Raw genomic sequence first — 25,556 nt, 5'->3', positions numbered from 1 at the left:
TAGATTCTTAATTTCTGTTAGCATCCCCTGTAATAAAGGAAGGTTCAGAAAACCATACACATTGGGAGGTGTGCATATGCACTTGAAATGAAGCACTGGGTATAATAGGGAACTCAAATCAAGTTTCAGATTTTTTGAGTGGCATCTGAACTAAATTTACATCTGATAAGCCTAACCACAGATGCTTATGAACCTCTAATACAAGGACAAAGCTGATTTACTAGACACTTAGCCAATAACTGGGAAGATAAACAGCAGTCTATTTTGTTATTGATGATTAGCCTGTATTGTGATTTGGGGTCAACGCATTGTGTGGAGGGCTCTTCCATTATTCCTGATTGTTAATGGGTTTCCATCTCCTTCAACAATCGGCCATTGTGCCTCATCATCTGCAGTACACACTGGGTGTCATTCAGAAACTGGCAAGGCTGTTTTCCAAAAAGGGAAAAGTATATCTCCCTAAATCAAAGGAGACACAAATGTCAGGTTCCCAAATAATAAAAAATCTGCTTGCAGAAAGGTAACCAAGCTTCTCATTTTTTCCCTCAGAAAACTGATAAAAGCAGCATGATATTCTAAACTAGCAAGTAGAATAATATACATGAACACACCCTAGGCAATAAGTGAGGATTTTAGTTTCCAAACTAAAATGAGAAGAGGACAAAGCTGATGAAAAACTGTTAATGTGGGCCGGTGCAGTGGCTTACACCTGTAATCCCAGCACTTTGGGTGGATCACCTGAGATCAGGAGTTTGAGACCAGCCTGGCCAACATGGTGAAACCCCATCTCTCCTAAAAATACAAAAATTAGTTGGGCATGGTGGCAGGTGCTTGTAATCCCAGCTACTCGGGAGGCTGAAGCAGGAGAATCACTTGAATCCAGGAGGTGGAGGATGCAGTGAGCCGAAATCGCACCACTGCACTCCAGCCTGGGTGACAAGAGCAAAACTTCATCTTAATTTAAAAGAAAAAGGGGGGTGTGGGCAGTAATGTATCAGTGTTGCATCTGAGCGGTACATAATTTTTTAACACTGCAAGATTTTTTCTTCCTTTTTCCCTCCTTTCCTTACTTTCCTATCTTTGTCTTCCTCCCTCCTTCTTTCTCTTCTTTAATCCTTCCTACATACCCAAATCCAAATAAAATATTTTAATTCTCTTCCTACTATGTCAGAGCACATTTCCTTGGTTTCCACCATCATCAATTTGATGAGTACAAGTAACTGAAGAGACTTCTATATGAAGTTCTTAAGCCACAACTGTAGCAAAGACATCTCTTCAGCCTGGATGGCTTGAATTCTTCTTATTGGTGGAGCATTTTTCAGGCCATCTAGCCATCCTTATTTGCTTCCCTGGTAATTCTGGAGACAAGTCAGTTCAAAGGGATGTTTCTCATTTCAACTCTGGCACAAATGTACTTATATGATTTTTTTCCTTTATCTTACGAGTCTTAATCCTACACAGACTATTACCTTGTTCTAAAAATAAGGACAACATTTGCTCTGCCTTCCTTATAGTAATAAGAACATATGGAATTGTTATGTGGTTGTTTAAAGTACCAATAATTAATGAAAGAATGTCATGATTTCTACCATTACTGCCCACCACCACCACTGCCATCACTGTTTCTGTCTGTCATTAGGTAGAAGTCCCTCTAAGGACTTCAGTGAGCATTCTCCTGAGTCTAACTGGACATATTCTGTGTCACAGGTAATTTTCTATTGAAGGGGAAAGTGTTTGGACAGCAACTGCTATTTGGGTGGGGAGACCAGCCAGGCCAGTGTATGAGCAAAGGATAAATGCTTGAGGGGGATGGATGCCCTAGTTTCCATGATGTACTTATTTCACATTGCATACCTGTATCAAAACATCTCATGTACCCCATAAATATATATACCGACTATGTACCCACAACAATTAAAAATAAAATAAAACTGAATACTTAAAAGGAAGAGTATCTACAGCCTGAGAATGCTTTCTGCCTAAAGTTCTCTGCCTTGACCCCAGACATATGGCATCTCAAGATTTCTCTTAGCAAACACTTTCAACTTTGTCAATTCAGACACACGTTTGGTTGAAGGTTGACTTATTTTAAATAAGAATTTTTTTGTTATTATTTTTGTATGATTTGTTTGTTCATGAGAGCAAAAAAGGCACAAGATGTGAGAAAATAATGGATAATTTCATTGCTTTATTTACTCATTTTTAGGAGTTTACCTAATTTATGTCTCTCTACAGTTTGTGTTTTATTGATCAATGGGGGAAGAGAAAGAGGCTGTGGGGAGGGGATTCTGGCTAGTCCACTTCCAAGGAGGGAGATGAAAAACTTCCTTCTCCATGCCCAGATTCAAATCTCTCATTTTTCTCCTGATAGGAAAGGGGCCCCTTTAGGGGACCTTTTTACCCTCAAAGTCACTGCTTCTGTTCTCACTTATCCTCCAGAAAGCATGAAACCCATTCCCCAACACACCTCATGGGAACCCTGGGATCTTCCACAGTTAAGCGATGATGCAGCTGTGGTTCATGGCCTTGAGTTTCTTCTTGGCTTTCTGTCACTTGGGGGACTTGGCTCAGTGGGAGCTGACAGTGTCAGGTCCTCTGATATCCAAGAAGATAAAAGGAGAACCCCTTCTCCATAAACTCATGCCAAACACAAAAAGGATATGGTGTTTACGACTTGGAAGACCATCACTCATGGTTGCATTTATTCCGCTTCAGGACAAGCATGTTTGGTTAAAAATAATCCTAAGGAACACTACCATACAGCAGTTTTTTTTAGGCAAAGATTCTGAGCCAGGAGCCCTGGGCTTTGACGTGGAGACAAACCAAGGATCAATGAGAAGAGATGACAGCTGAGCAGATTCAGGAAGAAACAGTGCAAACTTCTAAATTCCTCACTGTCAAATAGTGCCCCTTTTGATAAAAATCTAATAATCTGTGCGAGATTGGTTATTATGGGCAGCTAACAACTACGTTTGTTAGCTAATGGCCCAAGATAAGGCCAAGAGCAGTCTCCACAATAAAAACTGTCTGGAAAATGCAGCCATGATTGATGTGGAGGGAATTATGAGCACAATAAAAGTTTCAAGGAACATTTCCTCCCTCATGCACATAAGCCACAGTATAAACCTGTTCCTTGCTGTTGTGTTTTTTGCCAGTAAGATACATTGGTTGTCACACCCTGAAGGCAAGGCCTACTCTTGGCAGAATCAGAAATGTGGGTGGGGCAAGTCCTTGGAACAGAGAAATGTGAAGTTCATTTTCCTTCTTTGTCTTCATTTTTAAATGCGGCAAAAATGTCAGGTACGAAGTTAATAGGAAGTACTTAGTAAATACTCTAATTTATCATGCACCAAGCTGGGTGATAGGCAGCATTCTGCACACTGTGCCAAAAAATAACATGGACCTGAAATTGCTGTCCTGAGGAAGGTCTGCTTGCAAGTTGGCCCCTGGCTGGTATCTGGGAAGATGGCTCTGGGAGTGTTTCCAGTCAACCATTAACTGATAAGAGTGGTTCGCTCTGCCTAAACTGTTCTTGCAAACAGTATGGTTTATTCCCAATGCTTTCCATTGGGAATCTGGAGTTTTGTTACATGCCAGGCAGAGGGTACCTACATGACTGGCCCGCATTAAAAACTTTAGGCACTGAGTCTCTAATGAGATTCTGTTTTAGACAGCCTTTTTATACATGTTACAACTCATTGCTGGATAAAGGAGTGTCCTGTGTGACTTTGTGGGGAGAAAACTCACGGAAGCTTCTGCCTCGTTTCCTCCAGACTTTGCCCCCTGAGCCTCTTCCCTTTGAGGATTTTGTTTTGTACCCTTTCGCTGTAATGAATCATCATCATGAGTGAAACTTTAGCTGAGCCCTGTGGGTCTGCCTAGTGAATCACCAAACCTGGTGGTGGTCTTGGGGATACCAAACACATGCACACCTCATCCAGCTTGATTCTCACAGCCTCCCTTTTAGCTAAGCACTGAAGATAAGGGTTTTTTTTTTTTTTTTTTTGAGACAGTCTCTCTCTGTCTCCCAGGCTGGAGTGCAGTGGCGCCCGGCTAATTTTGTGTATTTTCAGTAGAGACGGGTTTCACCGTGTTAGCCAAGATGGTCTCAATCTCCTGACTCCTTGATCTGCCTGCCTTGGCCTCCCAAAGTGCTGGGATCACAGGTGTTAGCCACTGCGCCCAGCCAGCATTGAAGATAAGAAATTGGAGGTTTATAAAGCCTAAGAACATTGACCAATAGTAGACATTTAACAAAGCAATGTGATCGGAATTCAAGCACAGATCTCCCTTGTTCCAAAGCCTGGGCTCATGAACACCATGCACATCACCCACCTGGGTTTCTGACCTGGTGCTTCTGGCACAGAATGGTTGTAGTTGATGTGATGTGGTTCTCACTTTGCCTGTTTATGGCTCATTTGTAGCAGCACCCCACTTTCCCACCAGAATGGAAACTCTGTAAGAGGAGGGCCATATCTGCATTGCTACCTCCTAGTGCCTAGCAGAGTGCCTTCCATATTTTAAGACTTCAACAAATTTTTGTTAAATTAATTAGTGAATGATCAGATGTTTTTTGTGTGTGTTTACTATTACAAAAGCCCCCATGAGGCAAAGTAGCAGTCAGAATTAAGTCATTTTAAAACTGGAGTTCAGGAGATCCAGAGATGAAATCATTTATCTCATGGCCATGTAGCCTGTCATTTTTAGGGACATGATTGAGCTACATAATCCAGGTCTCCTCTCACACACATCCCTTATCACTTTTGGTCCCTTTACTGGCATTTTGACCAGAGAGCTAGAAGACTAGCTAGCTTACTGTTTGCCAGGAAGCTCTTAGGTATAGGTTGTTTATATGATAGAGTTGATGCCATCACTGAGTTGTTAATAGGAGGGTACTCCTTGTTTTCACTTAGACTCTTTCAGAACTTAAAATTTCACCATATGTAGCATATTACCTGGAAATTATTATGGGGTATGAAAGTAAGAACCATGGAAGTCCTTAGACTCAAGAATATCACTGATACACATGTGGGAAACCAATCCCAGTCCCATGACAACATTTCCTTGACCTGACATTCTAAAATCACAATATTAAAGTTTCAGTTTACATGCATCAAATTCTAGAATAGACAATACACAAAATGCATCCAGCACAAAAGAAATATTTTGGAACACCAACTGTTCTTTTGGTTTGTGCCAAGCAACAGCCAATAGCAATGAAATAGATTCTAGGACAACAAAATATTTTTGGACAGTTCTTAGAATTGTCAAAACAGAATGAATTTGCAGTAACCTTTTATGTAAAAATTAGTTTTGTGTGTGTGTTTAGTTCTACATTAAAAATATCCAAACGTGTTTATTTAATCCTTCTTTGGCTCTTACAACACAAATAACAGTTGACTTTGATTTTTGCATTCTTCATTCATGATAGATTGAGAATGAGCCTGAGACTATCAACCAGATGGCTTGTTTCTTTTTCATTTTGAGGATTCTCCAAAAGGAAGAGAGGAGACTTTTACCTGAATGTGTATGCACGCACACATTTATATCAGAGCAGAGTGGTGCTGAAAAGGAGGGCCCAGTTGGTAATATGTTATCCAAACTTCAAAATAATCAATCTATTTCCATATCATAAAACTCAGAAACACAAATGAGTACATATCTCCACCATTTGGTTTGGGTAATTGTAGTAGTCACAGCGAACCTGGTCTCAGCTCTGAATTTTAGGAAGTCTCAACAGAACTAGTTGCCAACTGGGAATAAAGAGAAAAAGGGGCTGGTGCCTGCTACTTACAAACCACATGCAGGAAGAGGACAGCTGTATCTGAGCCAAGGTTGTTCTCTGCATAGGCTGTCACCTGGAAGATCCCTGCACTCTTATACACGTGCTTGATGCCGTCCTCGATGGGGCTGAAGTTTGCGTAGGACACAGCAATCCCATCCCCAAAGTCAAGCTGGATGTTTGTCCTTTGGAGATCACCCTGCAAGACAGCATAGCAGATGGGTCAATTTACGTGGTCCAGCCATACTCCTATCTGATGCTTCCTCCTGTTGCTTCAGCATCAACTTCTGATGACCCATAGTCTTTCCCAAGGGGCTGAAACACTTGCAACACAATGATCACACTCCCATCTGATCCACAGGGCACTATGGGCAGGCACTATGGACCTATTGTCTTCATCGCCTAAGCTTAGGGCAACCTGAGTTGGTATGACACTGGCAATAGTGGGCAAGGTAGACCCTCTATAAAGTTCTGAAGGGAAGCCAAGGTTTCACTGACTCCCTCACATACATAGTTTAATTCTCCTTCTGTGTCGTAATAATAATTGCAGTCATAGTAGCAGCAAATAGTTACAGAGGTTCTTTTATTAGTGCCAAGCAAGTACTCTCCTCATAATTCCATATTGTAGAAAGTATTTTGTCCTCATTTGTGTGGGGACAAAAATAAGTAGTTAGACCAAAGTTTCATAGTGAGTACAGGAAGACCAGGTTCCAGACCCAGTCTGGTTTCAATAATGCCTTCAGTTGCCGTGCAGTTGTAATTGTTCCTATTTTGAGTATTTGTTATGTTACAAGAATTATGCTACTCACTTAATACATATTATATAACGCCATCTGCAAAATAACAGCACGGATGGGATGGCGATTCCCATTCTACAGATGAATACTGCATACCACCCAAAATTATACCCTTGTTCTCTTATCCTTGGACTTCCCTAAATCTACCTAAGCCTCCTCTTCCCTGAAGCCTTTTCAGATCATCCCAGCTCACAGATATCTCTATCTCTTGGAAAGCCAAGAGCTCTCTGTGTACTACCTGGTAACATCATGCCAATGATTCATGTGAATGCATCTCACCACCCAAAGCCAACATTTAGCTTCTTAAGGGCCTATGCTGAACCCCATTCTTCTTGGTCCCCACCCTACCACCATCACATTGGGCCAACACTTTGGATCAACACAATGCACTTGACCACAAAACAAAGATCCTATATGAAGAAGAATATCATTGCTCTATTCATACATGAAGATGAATGATAGAATAGAGAAATACATCATTTTGGAATTATGAGCCAATCCTTCTGCCCAGTGAATGTGCACTGATCACAGTTTCACTTTCCATCTCTTCCCCCATGGCAGCCCAGATGTGAATGAAATATTGATAGGTGCTCTCTTGCCCCCCACACAATGTCAACCATCCTTGAGTTTATGAATATAAATTAAAGTGGAAATGAACTGGAGGCAATTCAAATGGATAAGATCGTGACTCTTCACATCCATTCAAGAGAAGGTTTCTATAGCTGTGGTCTTGGAAACTCCCTAGTGGAAATGTGATAATGACCTCCTCTGAATCTTAAAGTCCTTTAATTCAAGCACCTGCTATAAGTGAAGGCTGAGAAATCTGTCAACCCAGGATAAGGAACCTTCACCACCCTGTCCAGTGTGCTCCTGACTTTAAAGGTTTCTGAAGTGCTCATACTTGTGAAAAAAAGACTCCTGGCCTGTTTTGCCTTCTTTCCAAGATCTCAAGAGCACAGAGCAATTTGCATATAAATTTAGAGGGCTGTGTCAATCAGGCAAGCCTTCCTGCTCCACCACTCAGCAAAGACTGCCTTAAATGCCTTAGTATAGTAAGCAATTCAACAGCTTATAAAAGAAGCAGACAACAGAGATATTCCCATACTGGAATCAATGTATGCAGTCTGATTTTACTGCCCAGATTTCAGAAGACACTAAAAAAGTGAAAGAATACAGCATCTAGCTGATAGAAAAGTAACTAACACAACACTCTTTATAAAGATAACTTTAAAGGATTTCAATAATCTTCCCCACCCTCACGCTCATACTTTCAAGACCTTGTGAAAGCTTCGTGGGCTTTTCTAATCAGTGGGATTAAGGGTTAGAATAAAGCAAAAGAGGCTCCTAAAAGCAACAGATAAAATTCAAATTTCCTTCCTCTGGCCAAGTTTACAGTTTATGGTCTTATGGTAATAAATATTCTCTCAGCAAAGCAGACTTTAATGGAGACCCTGAAGAATATATCCACATCTGCATGCTCCAGAGGCAAGCGGGCTCCCACTGCAGACTGGGTCTTTATTGTGGGAGAAAGGGAGAAAGGTCAGTAAACACCCCAAGCCCTCTTTCACCCTTGTCTGTCTTCTTTCCAGAAGTTTCAGCTTCTCACCATTGACTTTGGTGCAGGGGTCTCTGGGAATGTAAGATCTTCTTTTTCCATTCTGGGAATAGTCTGGTTGGGAGTTCCGACCTCAGAGAACCAGTCGAGCACCTACCTCCTCCATGAGGATGATGAAAGTTGCATTGTGCCCCTGCTCTGCCACCAGGCGCCCATCGGTCGTCACCACATGGAGGCCCCGAGGGGCTTTTCCAGGGCACATCTGGGCCTTGGCGGTGTACTTCTCTCTTAGCCCATCTGTGCAGTTGTTGGACACAATCCGCCGATACCTAAGTAGAATTGACAATTGATAGTGGTTTGTGTCGAGTGTGTTGTTGCTGGTGTGTGTGTGTGTGTGTGTGTGTGTGTGTGTGTGTGTGTGTATGATAAAGGGAATGTAAGAGAGCAAGAGCAAAACAGGTGCTTCACACAGCGGCCCCTAGAAACCAAGTCTCAAAGAAGACAGACAGACATTTACGAAGCTGAACAAATGCTGAGGACCTGCTATCCCTCCATCTTGGGAAGAGTAGCTCCTTAAACATTATTATTGATCCTACCTGGTGAGCCACAGATTGGATCAGTGTCTAAACCAGACAAGAAAAATCAATGTCTGACTCACACACAACAAAAGAGGAGGCAGACTCATTGGACTAGGGAAATGGGAAAAGCAGGCGCTTCTACTTGTGAGGGACAAACCTGTTTCTATCTCCCAGAGGCCATCTCCAGCTTTCTCTGTACCAGAAAGCAGGTAGAACATCAAACTTTTTCTAACTCTGATTAATCAGAAGGCTGCTACCTATCTTCCCTATTCCTCCAGGGCATCATTTCTTCCCCTAATGCCTAATAGCCCTTGCTGTGGAGTCGCTGGGCTATTTCAGAGCACATTTTATTTTCTCCTTGCTAATATTTCATTTCTCACTCAGCATAAACACCAGATTAGAAACACAAATTTGAAACTCCTATTCAATCTCACTATGCCACTATGTAAAATTATCTTATAGAAGAGGTAGGCATGGGAAAATCACCTGACAAAGCACTATGACCTTCTGTGACAAGGACATCATTATGTACAATGACACCATGTCATCTTCCTTGCCCACCAACCCCAGCACATGAAGTCAAGCCAAGAGCTTTCCTACAACCCTGATCTGCATGATGGGCATATTTCCAGGCACATGACCATCTATAAGGCTGCACTGAACATACAAATGTTCTGGTAAAACCACGTGAAAGAAACATACCACCACTATGACCATCACCACCATCATCACCAGCAGCATTATTATCACCATCATCATCACCATTACATGCTCATTACATTTTGTCTCTTTCACTCACTATGTCAAGAATAATTAACAAATCCATCTATTTTGCCTTCCTATGATGGTTTCAAAAACAGAGAAATTTATAATTCTTTTTGAATGATATTAGTCTTCCATCATACCTGACATTTTCCCTAGATCCCCTCAGCCACCCCACTGCTGAATTACACCTCCATTCAGAGATCCCAGGGGATATTAAGCAAATGTTGTATGTCATTATTGTCTTAGATCAAATTATGATATAATATCTTGCATATATACATCATTTTTGTCAACTGAGCTTATAATGGGTCTAAAGTTATTCTGGTTAACACAGCACCACTTGTCCATATGGTAGCCAATATGGTAGCTCACCTTGTGGCTACTGAGCACTTGAAATGTCATTGGTGTGACAGCTGAAATGATAATATTTTTGAAATTTTGGGTTAAATAAAACATTATTAAAATTAATATCACCTTATTTTTTACATTTTTAATGTGGTTACTAGAAAATCTAAAATTACATATATGCCTCACATTATAGTTAATTTGGTCATCACTGGTCTAGACAGTCAAGATTTATAATCAATTTATACTTTCTCAGGATGTATAGTTACAAGATACTCAGTTTTTACTGATGATAGCTATTTCAGTGGGTACCATGTCCTAACACAAACTTGATATCATCTACTCTTCTTTTTCAAGTTCAGTTGGCCATTAACTCAAGCTGGTTGATGATTTGTAAACATAAGCCAACATTTACACAATCTGGAGGTATTGGTCAACATCTGTAGCATATTTGCTTTCTTTTTTTTTTTTTTTTAATTGCCATTCCCTTTCATTCTCCTGAATTATTTTGTTAGCTATTTGGGATTTTGGCATACCTAAGTTGCTTAAAATGTGGTGTACCTACACATGTCACATGATCCTATGAAATGTTTTAATTCAATTCTTTTATAATTCTGTTTCAACCTGCAATCACATTCAGCCTAGGCCCTCGCTGGGAATTTGGTGGCCCAACTAATCACTTGTGCCCATAATACTCCCTTTCCTCAAACTTCCTGGCACTTTGTTCTCTGACACCACAATCTCTTTAAGTTCATGCTGTAGGATCTGCAATTTGAATGCCTTAAGTCCCTAAACTATACTCGTACAATTAAATAACAGCAAAGATTCTTGAGTCTTAGCTCAGGCTCCAGGAATAGCCCTCCCAGCACTAAATAGTTGGCATGCATTTCAGAGTATCTCAGACCAGTCGCCACTTCTTTTTCATCATATTTTTTCCTTTGTTGACATCAGTTAGGTAGATAGTACCAACACTATGTTACAACTAACTATGGCAAAAGCATCAAGATGAATAACTTGACTGAGATGACAGAAGATCCACTGGGAGAGTTAAGACTGGCATCCAGAACAACTCAGTCCCTTGCTACTCAAAGAGTGGTCCAGGGACCAGCAATATCGACATCACATGGGAGCTCACAGAAAAGAAGAATTTCACCCCCATCCCAGATCTCCCAAATCAGAAACCGCATTTTAATAAGATCCCCAGGTGATTGATAGGCACATTAACATTTGAGAGGTGCTGTCTTAGACCACCCATCCACTTGCCAAATCTGTTCTTGGTTATAGAGGCAGCAAAGGAAAGGGAAAGACAACAAATCTTCAAGAAAATGTTTTTCAAGCATCTGAAAGAGTAACTGATACATGAACAAAGAGATAAACACGCATGTAATTTGAGAATTCCTGAAAAGCGTCCTTGACATTTTTATTCCAGGAATTCCTAGAATGGAACTTTGGAATTTTCATTTTAAGTTTTCAGCATCAGTGTCAGAGAGTTTCAGTTCATCTTTCACTAGAAAGTACTGTAATATCTGCACATTACTCGTATTAATTTAATTCACTTGAGTGTCAAGGAATAAGCTACATGTCCTTCCAGAAGAGAAGGATTAACTAAAACAATAACTATGGTCTATCATAAGTAAATATCCAAAGGTATTGAAATCTGGTTGATCAGAAATCTCTTCTGATGCTCCCCAAATAAGTACTCTAAGCTAAAGAACTCCTCACTCCCCCTCAAATGCCATTTGTTATAAACAGACTCTATCTTCACTCCATTGTATTCAATAGCAATGCATGTCCTTCGGTCCTAGTTTAGAGAAACAGGAAAACAAGTGAGCTGAGTTCCTGAAGGTGTTTTACTTACCCAGTGCTGTTAAGGTAGCTTTGACCAAGGCTGCAGTCCTTTGATGGGGATGCTGGATTGTACCAGAAAGCTGGGACACACTGGCTCTCCCCATGTCTCTCATACCCATAGTCACTGTCAGGAAAATGAATATTGCATAGTAGTACATATGTACAAATGCTAAAGTAACCACAGGCACACACAAACATATACATGTCCCTATTGCCATCCAGAAAGTCCTAACACATTGTTTTAAATATCCCCAGTGAGGGTAAATATTCATATTTTGAAAGTGAACTTTTAGTCTTTTAAATAATTCCATGTCATTTGGAGTCCAGTCGACAGAACAAAATAGCAACTTAGCAAATAGAAATTCTAGGTTTAAAAAGGTATTGATACAAATAATGTGGCAGGTATATTGGCTTGGGAGTAAATGTGGAGGATGCTGTCAAAAGTACATTTTAAGTCACAGCAGAATTATTGAAATAAGTACATGACAACAAAGACAATGATTTACCCTCTCTGAAACAAGTATATACATGTCCATTCACATGGACACATGGAGTCAAACTTTTCCTGACTAGATAAAATAAAGGCCCCTATTTCCCTAAAAATAAAACAAAACTACACTGTAGCTCTTTTTGTGTGTTTCTTTAAAATCCTAGCCATAACAAAATGAAGAAAGTCTGCTACGATTTCTTTCCGCTTTTCTCCCTGATGAAAAACAGAAAAGGAACAGAGCAGTGGAGAGAAGGAGGTCCCCTATCTGAAGTACAAACGGTGTTTCCCTACTTCTTGGAGGTTCAGAAGCCTCCTGGGTGTGTAAATGTCAAAGTAGAAGAACAATAAAGTACGTAGAAGGGATTATTGCTCTTGTAGCCAACCAGAGGTCATTGAGGGTAGCTTCACTTGGTAGAATTCATGTTTCTAAGTTAAGCATCGTAGGGTTTTCTGAAACCCACCGATGGGGCAAAATGAACTGGACATATAAATATTAATCCATTAAGTGTTAATAAAACATAAAGCAGCAGAAAAGAAGTTGCTTTCTCAGAACTCACAGCTCCTTTCTTTTTCTGCTTCCTGCATATTCTTTGAGCCAAGATTTTGTGGAAGTTCAATGAAAACAGAGGCAAATTGTCTGTGTGTGTATCTACAATAGGAATGAAGGGGAGAGGGGACTGAAAATTTAAATTTAATTCCACATCTATTTATAACTCAATATGTGCCCTGCCCTGTAAAATAATAATAATAATAATAATAATAGTAATAAACTTAAAAAGGTGTGACAATCCCTGTCCTCAAAGGGTTTTCAGTCTTTGGGGGAGAGAGATACAGCATACCCCAAACACGACTAAAGAACAGAATAAAACAATATGCAGCACAGCACTAAACAGTACAGCTAAGAAAGAACCAATTGATTAATGAGATCATACACAATATCTTCCCAGTCTGACCCCACCCCACCTTCTTACCCAGCTTCCCATCAAACTCTTAACTAAAGACTTCTAGCCAACCTTTTCAACCCTCTTTATCTTTTTATATGTAATCCCTCAGGCTTGAAGCATTCCACTTTTTTCTATGTTTGGTAGTTTCCTACTTATCCTTCTTTAATATCTAGGTCATAGAATGCCATCGCTGGTTCCCCAGACAAAATCTTTGGGGTCATAACCTGTTGGTAACTATAAATGGAAGCTACAAAAGAGCAGAGATATTCGTCAGTTTTTGTTTGTTTGTTTGTTTTTGACCAATATGAATTTAGAACAATACCTAGGACATTTCAGGCATTAAATATTTATTGGGTAAATGAATTCCAATTACATTAGAAAGCAATTGCAGCTGGGCACAGTAGTTCACACCTGTAATCCCAGCACTTTGGGAGGCCTAGGCAGGTGGATCACCTGAGGTCAGGAGTTTGAGACCAGCCTGGTCAACATGGTAAAACCCCGTCTCTACTAAAAATACACAAAAAGTATCCAGGCATGGTGGCAGATGCCTGTAATCCCAACTACTTGGGAGTCTGAGGCAGGAGAATCGCTTCAACCCAGGAGGTGGAGGTTGCAGTGAGCCAAGACCGCACCACTGCACTCCAGCCTGGGCAACAAGAGCGAAAACTCTGTCTCAAAAGAAAAAAAATAAATTATCCCATTGCATTACATGGTTGCCATTACAACGGTCTCTGCAGGAGGACTGTGAGCCCATAACTGATGCTACAGTGTGGACTGCAGAGAGTCGCCCCAAGTGCCCAACAGATTCCCGTGGAGTTAATGTGACAAGAATCATGGATTGCTACATAGAAAGGTGGAACTTTAGATCAGTCTTGATATTGGCATGTTTAAATGAAGCTGGAAGGAAGGAAGGAGAAAGAGACATTTCTGCCAAGTAAATGTTTTGGCCAAGCCTCCTGATTAACTACTGGAGATCTCAGCCTGACAGTTCATATGGACTCAATGTTGTGCCAGCTTGTAATAGCCCATGAGAGCTCACAGTTAACATCTCAGAAATGTTGCAAGCTAATTAATGGTTGTTAAACAAAGCCACTATTAAAAATGAAATTGTATGAAATTTCAATTATATAAATTATATTACAAAGGTAATACTTAAAACATATATTCCTGATTACTATATTTTAATATTATATATAATATATACTATATTATATAAAAACTATTCTATCATTCTAATGTCCATGCTATTGAGGTGCTTTACATCCATGTATCTGTATGGTGGGAATATTATATAATGTGTGGTACTAGCTCTCTCTCTGTATGGTGGGAATATTATATAATGTTGTGGTACTAGCTACCTCTTTGTATGGTAGGAATATTATATAATGTTGTGGTACTAGCTCTCTCTCTGTATGGTGGGAATATTATATAATGTTGTGGTACTAGCTACCTCTCTGTATGGTGAGAATATTATATAATGTTGTGGTACTAGCTCTCTCTCTGTATGGTGGGAATATTATATAATGTTGTGGTACTAGCTACCTCTCTGTATGGTGGGAATATTATATAATGTTGTGGTACTAGCTCTCTCTCTGTATGGTGGGATTATTATATAATGTTGTGGTACTAGCTATCTCTCTGTATGGTGGGAATATTATATAATGTTGTGGTACTAGCTATCTCTCCCCAGTTCTGCGTTCACTCATGTCAGGTTGGTAGCTTGAAATCTGCCATGATGGGAATATGTATGATGATCAGCAGATACCATTAATCAGGGAGTATTTATTTGTTTGTTTCCAGAGAGCCAGCAGTTAAATATTTATTAGCACACTGCTGGATCTCTTATTTCTCTCTTTTTTTTATTTGATTTTTTGATACAGTGTCTCACTCTGTCACCCAGGCTGGAGTGCAGTGACGCGATCTCAGCTCACTGAAACCTCCAACTCCCAGGTTCAAGTGATTCTCCTGCCTCAGCCTCCCGAGTAGCTGGGATTACAGGCACCCACCATCATGCCCAGCTAATTTTTGTATTTTTAGTAGAGATGGGGTTTCGCCATGTTGGCTAGGATGGTCTCAAACTCCTGACCTCAAGTGATCTGCCCACCTCAGCCTCCCCAAGTACTGGGATTACAGGTGTGAGCCCATGTTCCTGGCCTGAATTACTTATTTCTAAGCATTATTTGTCTGTGGAAATATTGGGCTGTGGTGTATCCTTACCACCTTCTCGAAAATTCTCCAGTTGTTTTCCGAGGTAAATCTATTGAATGTCCTACTAACCCTAGGGATTACCTTCCTATGAAGGAAGGGTGCTCTCTCTTAAGCAATTTTAAGAATGAAAGAAACATCTTAATAGCCTTTGCTAAATGTAACTGTGCTTAGCAGTTCTGTTCAGCTCTGCTACCTGTTGGCAATGCAGTAATTTTAAAAGGTGCACCAGGCATGTTGCTTTGCCCCAAAGAGTAAAAGAATTTCATTAATATTTAACAACATTAGTGGAAACTGGCTGCCTCCAAGCTGCGGACGTCTTCATTAATTTCTCCTAAACGTATATTAAACTATCTCATACAGCCCAGCCTCCTTCCTAGCTCCGAAGTCTGCATGATTAGACACACAAGCAGTTCCAGCTGTTGCTCCAGCTTCCTGGGGAAAGGCGTTTTTCTGTTGAATTGTGAAGTTTGGACAGAATGCACCAGAAAGTTTGATTTGCCTCGGGGAAGTCTGCTGCTGCAGATTCTGCAAACATACACACATTTTCCTGCAAGAAATAAGTCACCTCTATGTCTTTCTCCACTATAACAGCTTTAGAAGTTCTGAAAGTTTAGGAACAACTTTTTCATTTCTAGGAACCTGTATGTCTTCTAAATTCCATCCAGGGAAAAGGCTTAGATTCTAAAGGAGGGATAGCCAGGACAGTGTAGAAATAATAATAATAATTAATAATAATAATAATAATAATAATAAACCTCTGCGTGTCAAAATACGAAGGGATACTTTTATTCTTGGATCCAATCTCCTAAGTTGGTAGACTGGAAAAGAAAAGCAAAAAGGGGAGAAATGACTATACCAAAGATTGTACACAGCTGGCAGTGGCAGAGGTGATAACAGAGACTCCTGATCCCTGTTCAGCATGAGTCCAATCCCATGGGGCTCATCAAGGAGACCCCTAGTCCCCAGGAATGACATTCTGACTCTTGGAGCCAACCAAGGAGTCATGGTCTCTTCCAGACAAGCTGCAGGGGCTCTCAGACCACTCACAGCCATATCACAGCCTCCCTGATTCCCATTTCTCCATCCTCCCATCTGCCAGTTGAGATTCCAGTGCTAGTGATCTACAGGCACCCTGTTCCACTTTAGCAGGCAGGATAGCATGGTAGGTTTGGGATTAGGCAGATAGAGGTTCTTGGTAGGCATGGACTGAGCACTCAACAAACACAAGCAGGCTCAAGAGCAACAAAAACAATGGATTAATCATTAACATCATCATTTAGCTAAGACATAAGCCCAAATACAGCCGTAAAGAAAGATTATAATTATATCCAAACCATTTCAGAAATTGCTTGGAAAATCCAACAATCATTCCTCAAATATTTCTCCTAATTTAATTCCATGCTGTCCATCTGCCTTATCCCTTTACTCACCAACAACCTTCTTATATATCTGTTTTCTTTAGGTTTATGTTTTCTTCCTGTTTTCTCAGTCTCTTATTTATTTCTTTGAAGTACTGCCTATTTTTCTTTTCTTCCTCAGCAGGAAGTCTACATAGTCCCATCGCCACCTCCTGCAGGAAGCCTTCCATGATTACTTCAGTCCACAGTGATCTTTTTGTTCTCTTTGTTTTGTGTATCTATAGCATATACAGTCAGAACTAGTGCTGTTCAATAGAACTTTCTATTATAAGAGAAATATTTTATATTAAGCTAATATGGTAGCCCCTAACTAGTGCAATGAAGAAATAACATTTTTTATTTCCTTTTAATGCAAATAACCACATGTGACTATGATAACTTTGGACAATAAAATTCAGCATTATACTCATTATTTTCTGCTATGCCTTCTTTTAGTGCAATAACTCTTTTGTATACATTGTTTATTGTCTTGTTTATCCTCTGACTTGTCCACTATGGAAACACATCCTTGCTCGTGCTCCATACGCAGAGTACTCGAGCTTACTCTGGGGAGCCACTAGATTAATGTACTTCGGATACATCTGAATATATGTGCTGTGACACCCCCATATCTCCTCCCCTGTCTTCTACATCACCACTCGATAAACTTGCTTTGTGGACGTAGTGCCGTATGGGACATGGAGGTAGCCTGTAAAACATAATAAGACTCAGGACTCTGAAGTCAGAATAATATTATCCTGAGTGAATTACTTAACATCTCTCTGTTCCATTCCTTTATCTGTAAAATGTCTATAATAGCAGACTCTCCTTCTGGGAGTTCATTGAGAAGATTAAGATAATTCATCTCAAAGACTAAAACATCTGCTACATAGTAGGTGCTCAGTAAAAGTTTTTGTTGAGAGAGAAGTTATGTGAATGAGCGAAAGAAAAGAACTCCTGGGCATAATAATCTCTGGTTCAACCTGGTTTCTTACTGAACAAGTGAATTCAGGTCTCCTGGAGGGCTACTGCCTCTCAAGAGCCCTCCTTTGACTGTAGAGGAGCCCGCTCGTGCACCTTTTCTGACTACCTGATGGTCTCTAATAACCTTTACTCTCAATAAGGATTTGTTCCTGGTCCTTATCCAGCGCCATGATGGAGGTTGCTGCAAAGTGGCTCTCTAGGGTACGCTTGAGGCTGGCGGATTTATGAAGCTCTTATGTTGAAACATCGATCTTTATGCAGAATTCATACTTATTACTGATACTCGCTCTGGAGAAAGTTGTGGAAGTGAATGTTTTGCTACAAATAAATGCTTCTGAGAATCTAGAAAATCTCCTCTTTTCTTGCAGAAGAGGGACAGAGGTAGAAGATATCTTCCCTCTGTGAATCCAGGTTGCACTCCTCAATTCTTCCACCAATGTGAAGACATTTAATCCATCCTCCCCAGTCTTTACTCTTCCCTCCCAAACTGATTGAACTAGGTGATACCCTCTCTCTGCTGTCTCTGAGGCTTGAACTTTTCCTAGATCAGTCAAATGAACCTGCCCTGATTTGGCCTAGGGAAACATTTAAATGGACTGTGCATGATAATCACTGGTACTAAGTGCACTGGGCATTTCAGATGCCTTTGCTAATAATACTTCCTGCTAGAGAGGACCACTGAGAAGGGGACAAGGCTATAGGCCATATGCTGATTTCTGCATTAGCATTAAAGACCAGCAAACAGACAAAATGTATTTGATGGAAAAACTGTATCTTTTAACCAATCACTATGCTTACTGAAGTTAACTTAAAAATAAGAAGACAATTTCAAATATTCAGTCTCATTGTCCCCCCAAAAATCACTGTAAATAATTCAGAAATTTCAGTAATCAAAAACAACTTCACCCCTACTCAGTAGTAGTAAAAAAAAAAACTTTATAGGCCATGTGATTTTGTGTGTGTGTGTGTGTTCTGAGATTATGACCACAAACCCAGCATCAAGCCTTGTCTACTTCTCCACTCTACTCAGGTGGCTCTTCTATATTATTTTTAATATGAGGTGTGATTGGCTACAGAAATGCAAACATACACCACCTTATATGTCAAAAAAAATTCTATAAAATATTTTTGAAGACCATACACCTATTATGATTCTAGTACCAATGGTCAAAACTACTTCAACGGAAATTGTTTTAGTGTTAAGGAAATATTCTACCTTATATTTCATCAACAGCAGTAAACCCAAGTCATTTGGGGATGAGTTTTAATTTTAGAGTAACTAAACTTGGAAACTCTATTTTTTTTTCTGAAGCAAAATGAATCTAAAATAATAAAGACTTGTTTGATTTCTTGAGAAATGGCAGGGTGTGGAGGAGAGAATGTGAATTTAACTAGATCTGCACTTGAACCCGGGCTCATTTTCTCCCAGGGATGTAACTTCGATCAAGTAACCTATATCCAAGATGTTTCTTCTCATTAAAATGGCAATGATAAAGATCCTGACATTACACGGTCTTGGATCCACATAGTACCTCTACCAGTGCAAGTATGAGACCCACAGAAGGCCTGGTAAAGGCTCCCCTTCACCTCTCCCACCATGCTTTACTTATAGTTGCATTCTGACAGCACTCCCTAAAGAAGGTTCAGAAATACTTTGAGCAATGCCACCAGTATCTAACTAAATGGATACGACCCCAAGATACTACTCTGAAAACAGTGCTTATTTGGATGTATAAACTTTGGTTTACTTGCAAAAATGCCATAGGGACCACTTAACCCTAGGGTATAAGAATAACAACAGCAGCAACAGCAGCAGCAATAGCTAGCTTATGTTGTATTTCTACGTTGTACGTCAGTAGGATAAATGCCTTATCTATATTAATGATGTATATTAATATATTAATTCATTCATTCTTCCTTAGGATCCAGTGAGGTAGATGTTATGTATTTTTATTTTGCAGCTGGAGAGATGAAGTCACAAAGATTAAGAAAATTTGCCAAGGTCAAAAACTGTGACTATCAGTGCTAGAATTTTTGCCCAGACCAGTAAATGTTACTGGAATTACTGATGAGAAAATATTTTACAGTTCTTATTTCTTCTCACTTGTGATGCTACCCAGCAATGGGTGAGGGTCTATTATGGCACACAGAGACACAGGAGAATATGTACCATGACAAATTCAAAGACAGTATGCCTCAATAGAGTTAGTCTGCAGAAGGACATAAGGAAGCCTGAAATTAATATTCTGAATATTCAGGTTGACATCAATATGTCACAAGCCATAATTTTGAGTGGCCTACTGCACTCATTGCTATGACTATTTTTGCTTAATTGTGATTAATAATTGAAAATATTTTTCACTATGTGAAAATATACTTTGTTCCCAAGGGCTCAAAATGGTCACAGAAAGGACCCTGCTAGTAAAATTTAAATTCCATTTAGCATGTCTCATTTTCATGACTTTCACTGAAGCCACGCTTTCCCAGGTATGAGTTTAAGGATGAAGAACAGGTGGAGAGCAGTCAGAGTCACTCCTTTGGCTTCCAGGTATATTCTTAGCAGAAAGTGGGAAACAAAGGATAGTTTCTAGTACAAATCAAGCTTAAAAACCAGCTGGATTAAATGAGGCTGGAAGGAGTGAGGCTGTCATTCAGGGGCAGCTGCTCTGTGCCCACTTGGACTTACTCTGGCTATTTGATGCCAGAGAAGCCCAAATGCAGCTCTATCATTGCCCTGCCCCTCCCAAGTTTAAAGGCCAATGCCCAAGTCCTTAGTTTTGTCTTTAAACAAAGACAAAGCTGGGATGGGCTACCAAAATATTCAAATTGAACTTTAGCTTTTTATTGTGATGCAGAGGAAGAATTCATCCAGCTGGGATCAGAGTCCTATGTACCCATTCCCAGAATTGGGGAGGTTTCTGACTCTCCTAAAAGGAATGATGTTCAGAAACATGCTACAACTATTTATTGAATGTTTACCACAGGCCAGGCACTGTGGATGCAGACACAGGGGAAGTCTAAAACTCCTGCATTCATAGCACTTACATTCTACTGGAGAAGGATAGGTGATAGTAGAACAATCAAAAACATGTTCATTTTGTATGGCAATTAATACTAAGGAGACAATAAAACAGGGATATGCTAGACTGTGCCAGGGTATAGGTGAGATTAGGTGGTCTCAGGAGGCATTTCTGAGAAGCTGATATTTTTGCTGAGACATGAGTGACCCAAAGGTGCCGGTCATGCTAAGATTTGGAAGAAATTCTTGCATTTTCTGCTCCCTCTGCTAGGAATGAGCCAGGATTAATGAAGGTGCAGGAGATGGTAATGTGGTTGCAATACAGTGAATACGGTAAGAACAGTAAGGAATTTAGACATGAAAGTAATTGCAGGGCCAAATCACCCACAATGGAGGAAGCTAAGGAAAGAAGATCAGATTGTATTTTAAGCAAGGGGGAAGATACTGGAGTATTTTAAGTGTAGTAGTGATAAGATATGGTTTGAGTTTTTAGAATACCATCTCAGTTGCTGTGAGGAGAATGAATTTTAAGTGACAAGGGTAGATGTGGAGAGAGTTCGATTCCTGGAGTGATACAGACAGCTGTGAGATGGAAAGAAGTGCTTTGAGTTAGAATGTGTTTTGGGGGTAGAAACTGCAAGGACTTGCAGATGGCCTGGATCTGACAGTGAAAGAAAAGGAGAAACCAAGCCCTTCTGGCAACTGAGTGGATAGCTGTGTGTTTTATTGCAGTTGGAAAAACTGGGCAAGGGACTCCTTCCAATGAGGGGGATTCAAGAAAAGCTTTGCTTTGGCTGCCTTAAGTTTGATATCCCTGGTAGTGAATCAAGAGGAGATGAATGCTGAGTAGATAGCCAGACATATATGTGTCCAACCAAGACAAGGGGGAGGCCAGGGCTAGAGGTAAATATTTGGAAATTTGGAAGTAACTGTCTATAGGTGAGATCTGAATTTCATTAAGTGAGATTTAAAGTTGTTCTCTGTTGCTGTTATTAGGGGGAGAAAAAGGAAATAAGAGAGAGGTCACGTGGAAGAGCACAGAGTGCGTGTGGCTGGAGGCAACCGCAAGGCAGTAGCTCTCTAACCTCTGTCAGTGCCCGGCCCAACATCTCCAGTACTTTCCAATACAGCTGCTCACTGCAGATGAGAAGAAGCCCCCCCTGGAGATGCTGCCCTGATGGAGCAGTGACCCTCTCTGTGACAATGCCTCAGCCTGTCCTCCTTCCAGGAATGCAGACTTCCCATCTGGCCCAGTAACTGGGATGGTTGGGCCCACAGGCCAGCAGATACACCTCGCATCTCTGTGTCATGCTTCCTCTCCTAACTTCATCTTCACCCCACCCCACCCCACAGACAGGTGAAGACCTGGTTGGAATTGGTAATAAAATGCCAAACAACTCACCACTCGAAGTCCCAGTTGGCACAGACACAGGGTTCTGAGACCACTGATCCTGAGTGGTCTCGGCCCAGGGCACACTGAGCTCCTGGCTTACGTTTCTTGAATATTTTCCTTTCTCCCATGACACAAGGCTCTCCCTTAGAGAGAAATTCCATAGTGAGAGAGACAGAAAAACAAAAAGGTGGTGAAATAAACCAGTTGTCAACAAGAAGCCTTAGCCTGTTCATTCTCATTTAGGTACTTTATGTAGCAGTCTCATTCTCAGTAATGATCCAGGAGTTTTAAGAATAAAAGTGCTACCCTTTTACTACTACATAAAAGGAACATTATGGGAGGTGGGCCCACTTCTACCCTCCACCCACCCAAGCCAGTGATGTCTACATCATCCTGTTTCTGCTCCACCTCCATGGAGAATGTAAGGACTCCAGGCATCTTTGCAGACCACCAGGCATTTGCCCAAATGGCTTCAGTAGCAATTCTAGTGGAAAGGAGCCCATTTCTGGCACATTTTTCACATCATCTTCAGAGGGAAATTGAAGTTGACCCAAAATGTTCCCTCTCTATGATAAACAACCATGCCCAAATCCTAATTCCCAGTCAAGGACAAAGAAAGGAGAAGTTGATACAAATTACAAGAACCCAGCGGTTCTGAAGAATGCAGAAGCCTGCTTATTTCTCACAGCAGTAAATATCTACCATTGCTATACCTACTCACCCCGAAACCCTTTCTCAGTGGACCTGTTCCCAGTGCTCTGGGGCCCTCATTTCAGGCTAGTCTGAGAAATGCTCTCGCCCTCCACATTGACAGATGAAATGAGCAACTCTTGGAGGCCTTCTAGCTGTAAAAAGCTCATTTCTCCATGGATAGAGCTAAAACCCTAGGTTATCATCACCACCTTTCCCCCAGGCAGCTCAGTGATTTCAATTAGTAGATAGGATCCCAGGGTGCGAGATGGTTCCTAAATATCATCCGGCCCTACTGGACCTAAGTGTGTTTCACCCTTTTCTTCAAATCCACCCCCACAAACTCAGATGACCCAGTACCTTCCTCCCCTAAACAGGAAGGCTCAGATAAGACCCAACCGGGCTTGCACTAGCTCCTCCTCCTAGAAGCCAGCAGTCCACCTCCCTGGGGTGTACCTGATTGAGCAGGTGCCAGGTCTGATAGTCCTCCTTGGTGCAATGCCGGCTGAAGATAGATTTGTAGTCCACTTTCACCAATTGCCATTCGGAGCGGAGGCTGAAGTGGCCAAAAACTCTAAGCGTTTAGGGGAGGAGTGGGAGAGACAAATGGAGAAGGTCCCATAGTCAGTCACTAATGCACAGAAACGGGGAAGGAGATAGACATTCACTGCAGCCTGGACTTTAGTTGTTCTTCCAAAGTGAGCTCCTTGAGGGCCATTGAGGAGAAAGCCCACTATCCATACAACTCAACCAACTGGCATGTCATTCACATGGGTTTTAAATCAACTATGTTTTAAATTGCAAAAGTAATATATGTCTATTACAGGAAGCATTTAAAATATAGAAAGCCCAGTAAAGAAAAAAATTGGAATTGGTAGTCCCAAACTCACCACCCATATAAAACCCTTGTTCAGATTTAGATAAACAGTCTTCCCATTTCTCCTTAATGCAAGCACTGGCATTTTACCTACTCATGTCCACTGACAGGGACTCAGTTTCCTCATCTGTAAAGTGGATTGTACATATGTATGTTGGGGTAGAAGGAGTGAATTTGCTAATTTAAAGCACAACTTTGCCAACTGCAAAGTCCTGGTTGAATTTAAGTGTGTTAGTTGAAATTCCCACTGTTTAATGCACATAAATACCTACCCTCCCTCCTCCTTCCCTGAAAAGAAAAAAAAAAAAATCACAGCAGACTCATAAAAGGAACTCATATTTATGTAAAGAAGCACACCATCTGTGACTTAGATAATCAATACTGACCTTTTCAAAGCCCAGCAGTTGATTGCCCTATAAATATGAATGATCAATTGTTTCTAGAAAAATAGAAAAAAAAAGACTGATCATCCATACTCTACTCGGGTGGCATGTCTTGCAATTACAATGCAAGACATCTATCATAGTGATGTAAAGGGGAGACCGATCATGCTGCAAACTTAAAACAACTGAAGTCTTTCAAGGAATTGGATGGCTTCCATTTCAGCAAGACTTAATCACACTACCAGCCCTGGATTCTCCTCTGCCCAAGTTCAGATACTGTTATGGTGACACCTACAAGATTAACTCTCTTCCTGGGTCATTTTCTTATGCTCTCTAAAAGATGAGGATGCTTATGGGAAAGGTAGAGACTGACAAAACTTGTGAAATGAAGAAGAATACAGAGTTGTTTTTGTAGATCATCCAATTTACAATACATCTCAGGATCAATTTTGAATGTGCTTCAGATAAAAGTTAAATAAAACCTTTTAGAGCCTTACCTAAAAGAAAATTAAGCAGACTTTGAAAGAGAGACAGGATCTCTCCTTTAGTAAAACTACATGGGTTTTGTATGGATCTAAGCTCAGCATGGGGTAGCAGAAGCTCTGAGCCTAGAATACCTGCCATAGGCAGCTGACACTGTGGAGCAAAGCAAACCTAACTCCCTCTCCCTGGGTTCTCTCTGCTCTCTTGTATTCTTGCTAAATCCAGTGGTTTCCAAATCCAATTCATTGATGTCAGGTCATCCACTAAATTATTTCCATTTCTTAGCTCTGGATTCATTTTACATAGAGGTCAGTCCATTTTAAATCTTTAACGAAACAGCTCTCTCTTATCAAACATTTTTGCTTGTTTGAAGAGAGGACAGTTAAACTGATAAGCTCATCAAGGGAAAATGAAACAAACAAACAAACAAAAAAACAGTAGGAGGAGACCTTGACAGATATCTTTTTTTATCTCTATCGAGCCTTCAAAACTGTCACATTCAGATGCCACTTCCACCGGTAAGTCTTCCCTGACTGGAATACTCCTAGTGCAGTATGTTAATGACGCTAAACCAAATATTTCTGCTGACTCCAAATAGTTTAAATTTACTTCCTGGATTACAAAAGACGTCATGTCAGATTAACCACATTCCTTTCTATGAAAAGGTTACTAGGCAGACAGAAGAGGAAAATGTGAAGCACATGATTTGCCTGGATACCAGCATGGCATTTAACAGGGTCTGTCATAGGAATCTTGACAAAAAGATTGAGAAAATATGAGCCAGGTACTTGGTAAAATTATGTGGCTGAACAGTACTTAATTAAGACATTAAAATCAACCAAGAGGGAGGTGTGAGTAGTCCGCTACAGGGTTCTGTTGTCTGCTCTTTCTTGTTCATCATTTTTATTAATGACTTGAAGACACGAAAATAATGGTCATCATTGGAAATTGAATTTTTTGATGACATAAAGCTGGAGGAAGCACTCAATATGTTCGATGGCAGAAGCAAGACTCAATA

At 40.5% G+C, this 25,556-nt stretch overlaps 1 protein-coding gene across 1 annotated transcript in view; it reads right to left on the bottom strand.

Moving 5' to 3' along the window:
* SORCS3 (sortilin related VPS10 domain containing receptor 3) overlaps positions 1-25,556 on the bottom strand; it is a 621,794-nt gene that overhangs the window by 40,871 nt on the left and 555,367 nt on the right. Inside the window, exons 15-19 of the mRNA XM_025396833.1 lie at positions 23,252-23,369; positions 22,115-22,248; positions 11,681-11,794; positions 8,292-8,463; positions 5,795-5,981 (exon numbers count right to left, since the gene is read on the bottom strand). Of these exons, the coding sequence (XP_025252618.1) occupies positions 5,795-5,981; positions 8,292-8,463; positions 11,681-11,794; positions 22,115-22,248; positions 23,252-23,369 (725 nt within the window). The remainder of the gene's footprint in view (positions 1-5,794; positions 5,982-8,291; positions 8,464-11,680; positions 11,795-22,114; positions 22,249-23,251; positions 23,370-25,556) is intronic.

The sequence above is a fragment of the Theropithecus gelada genome, chromosome 9 (genome assembly GCF_003255815.1).
Source record: "Theropithecus gelada isolate Dixy chromosome 9, Tgel_1.0, whole genome shotgun sequence".
Taxonomy (NCBI): Eukaryota; Metazoa; Chordata; class Mammalia; order Primates; family Cercopithecidae; genus Theropithecus; species Theropithecus gelada.
The sequence above is the reverse complement of the archived record's forward strand: the minus strand, read 5'-3'. Positions and strand labels throughout refer to the sequence as shown.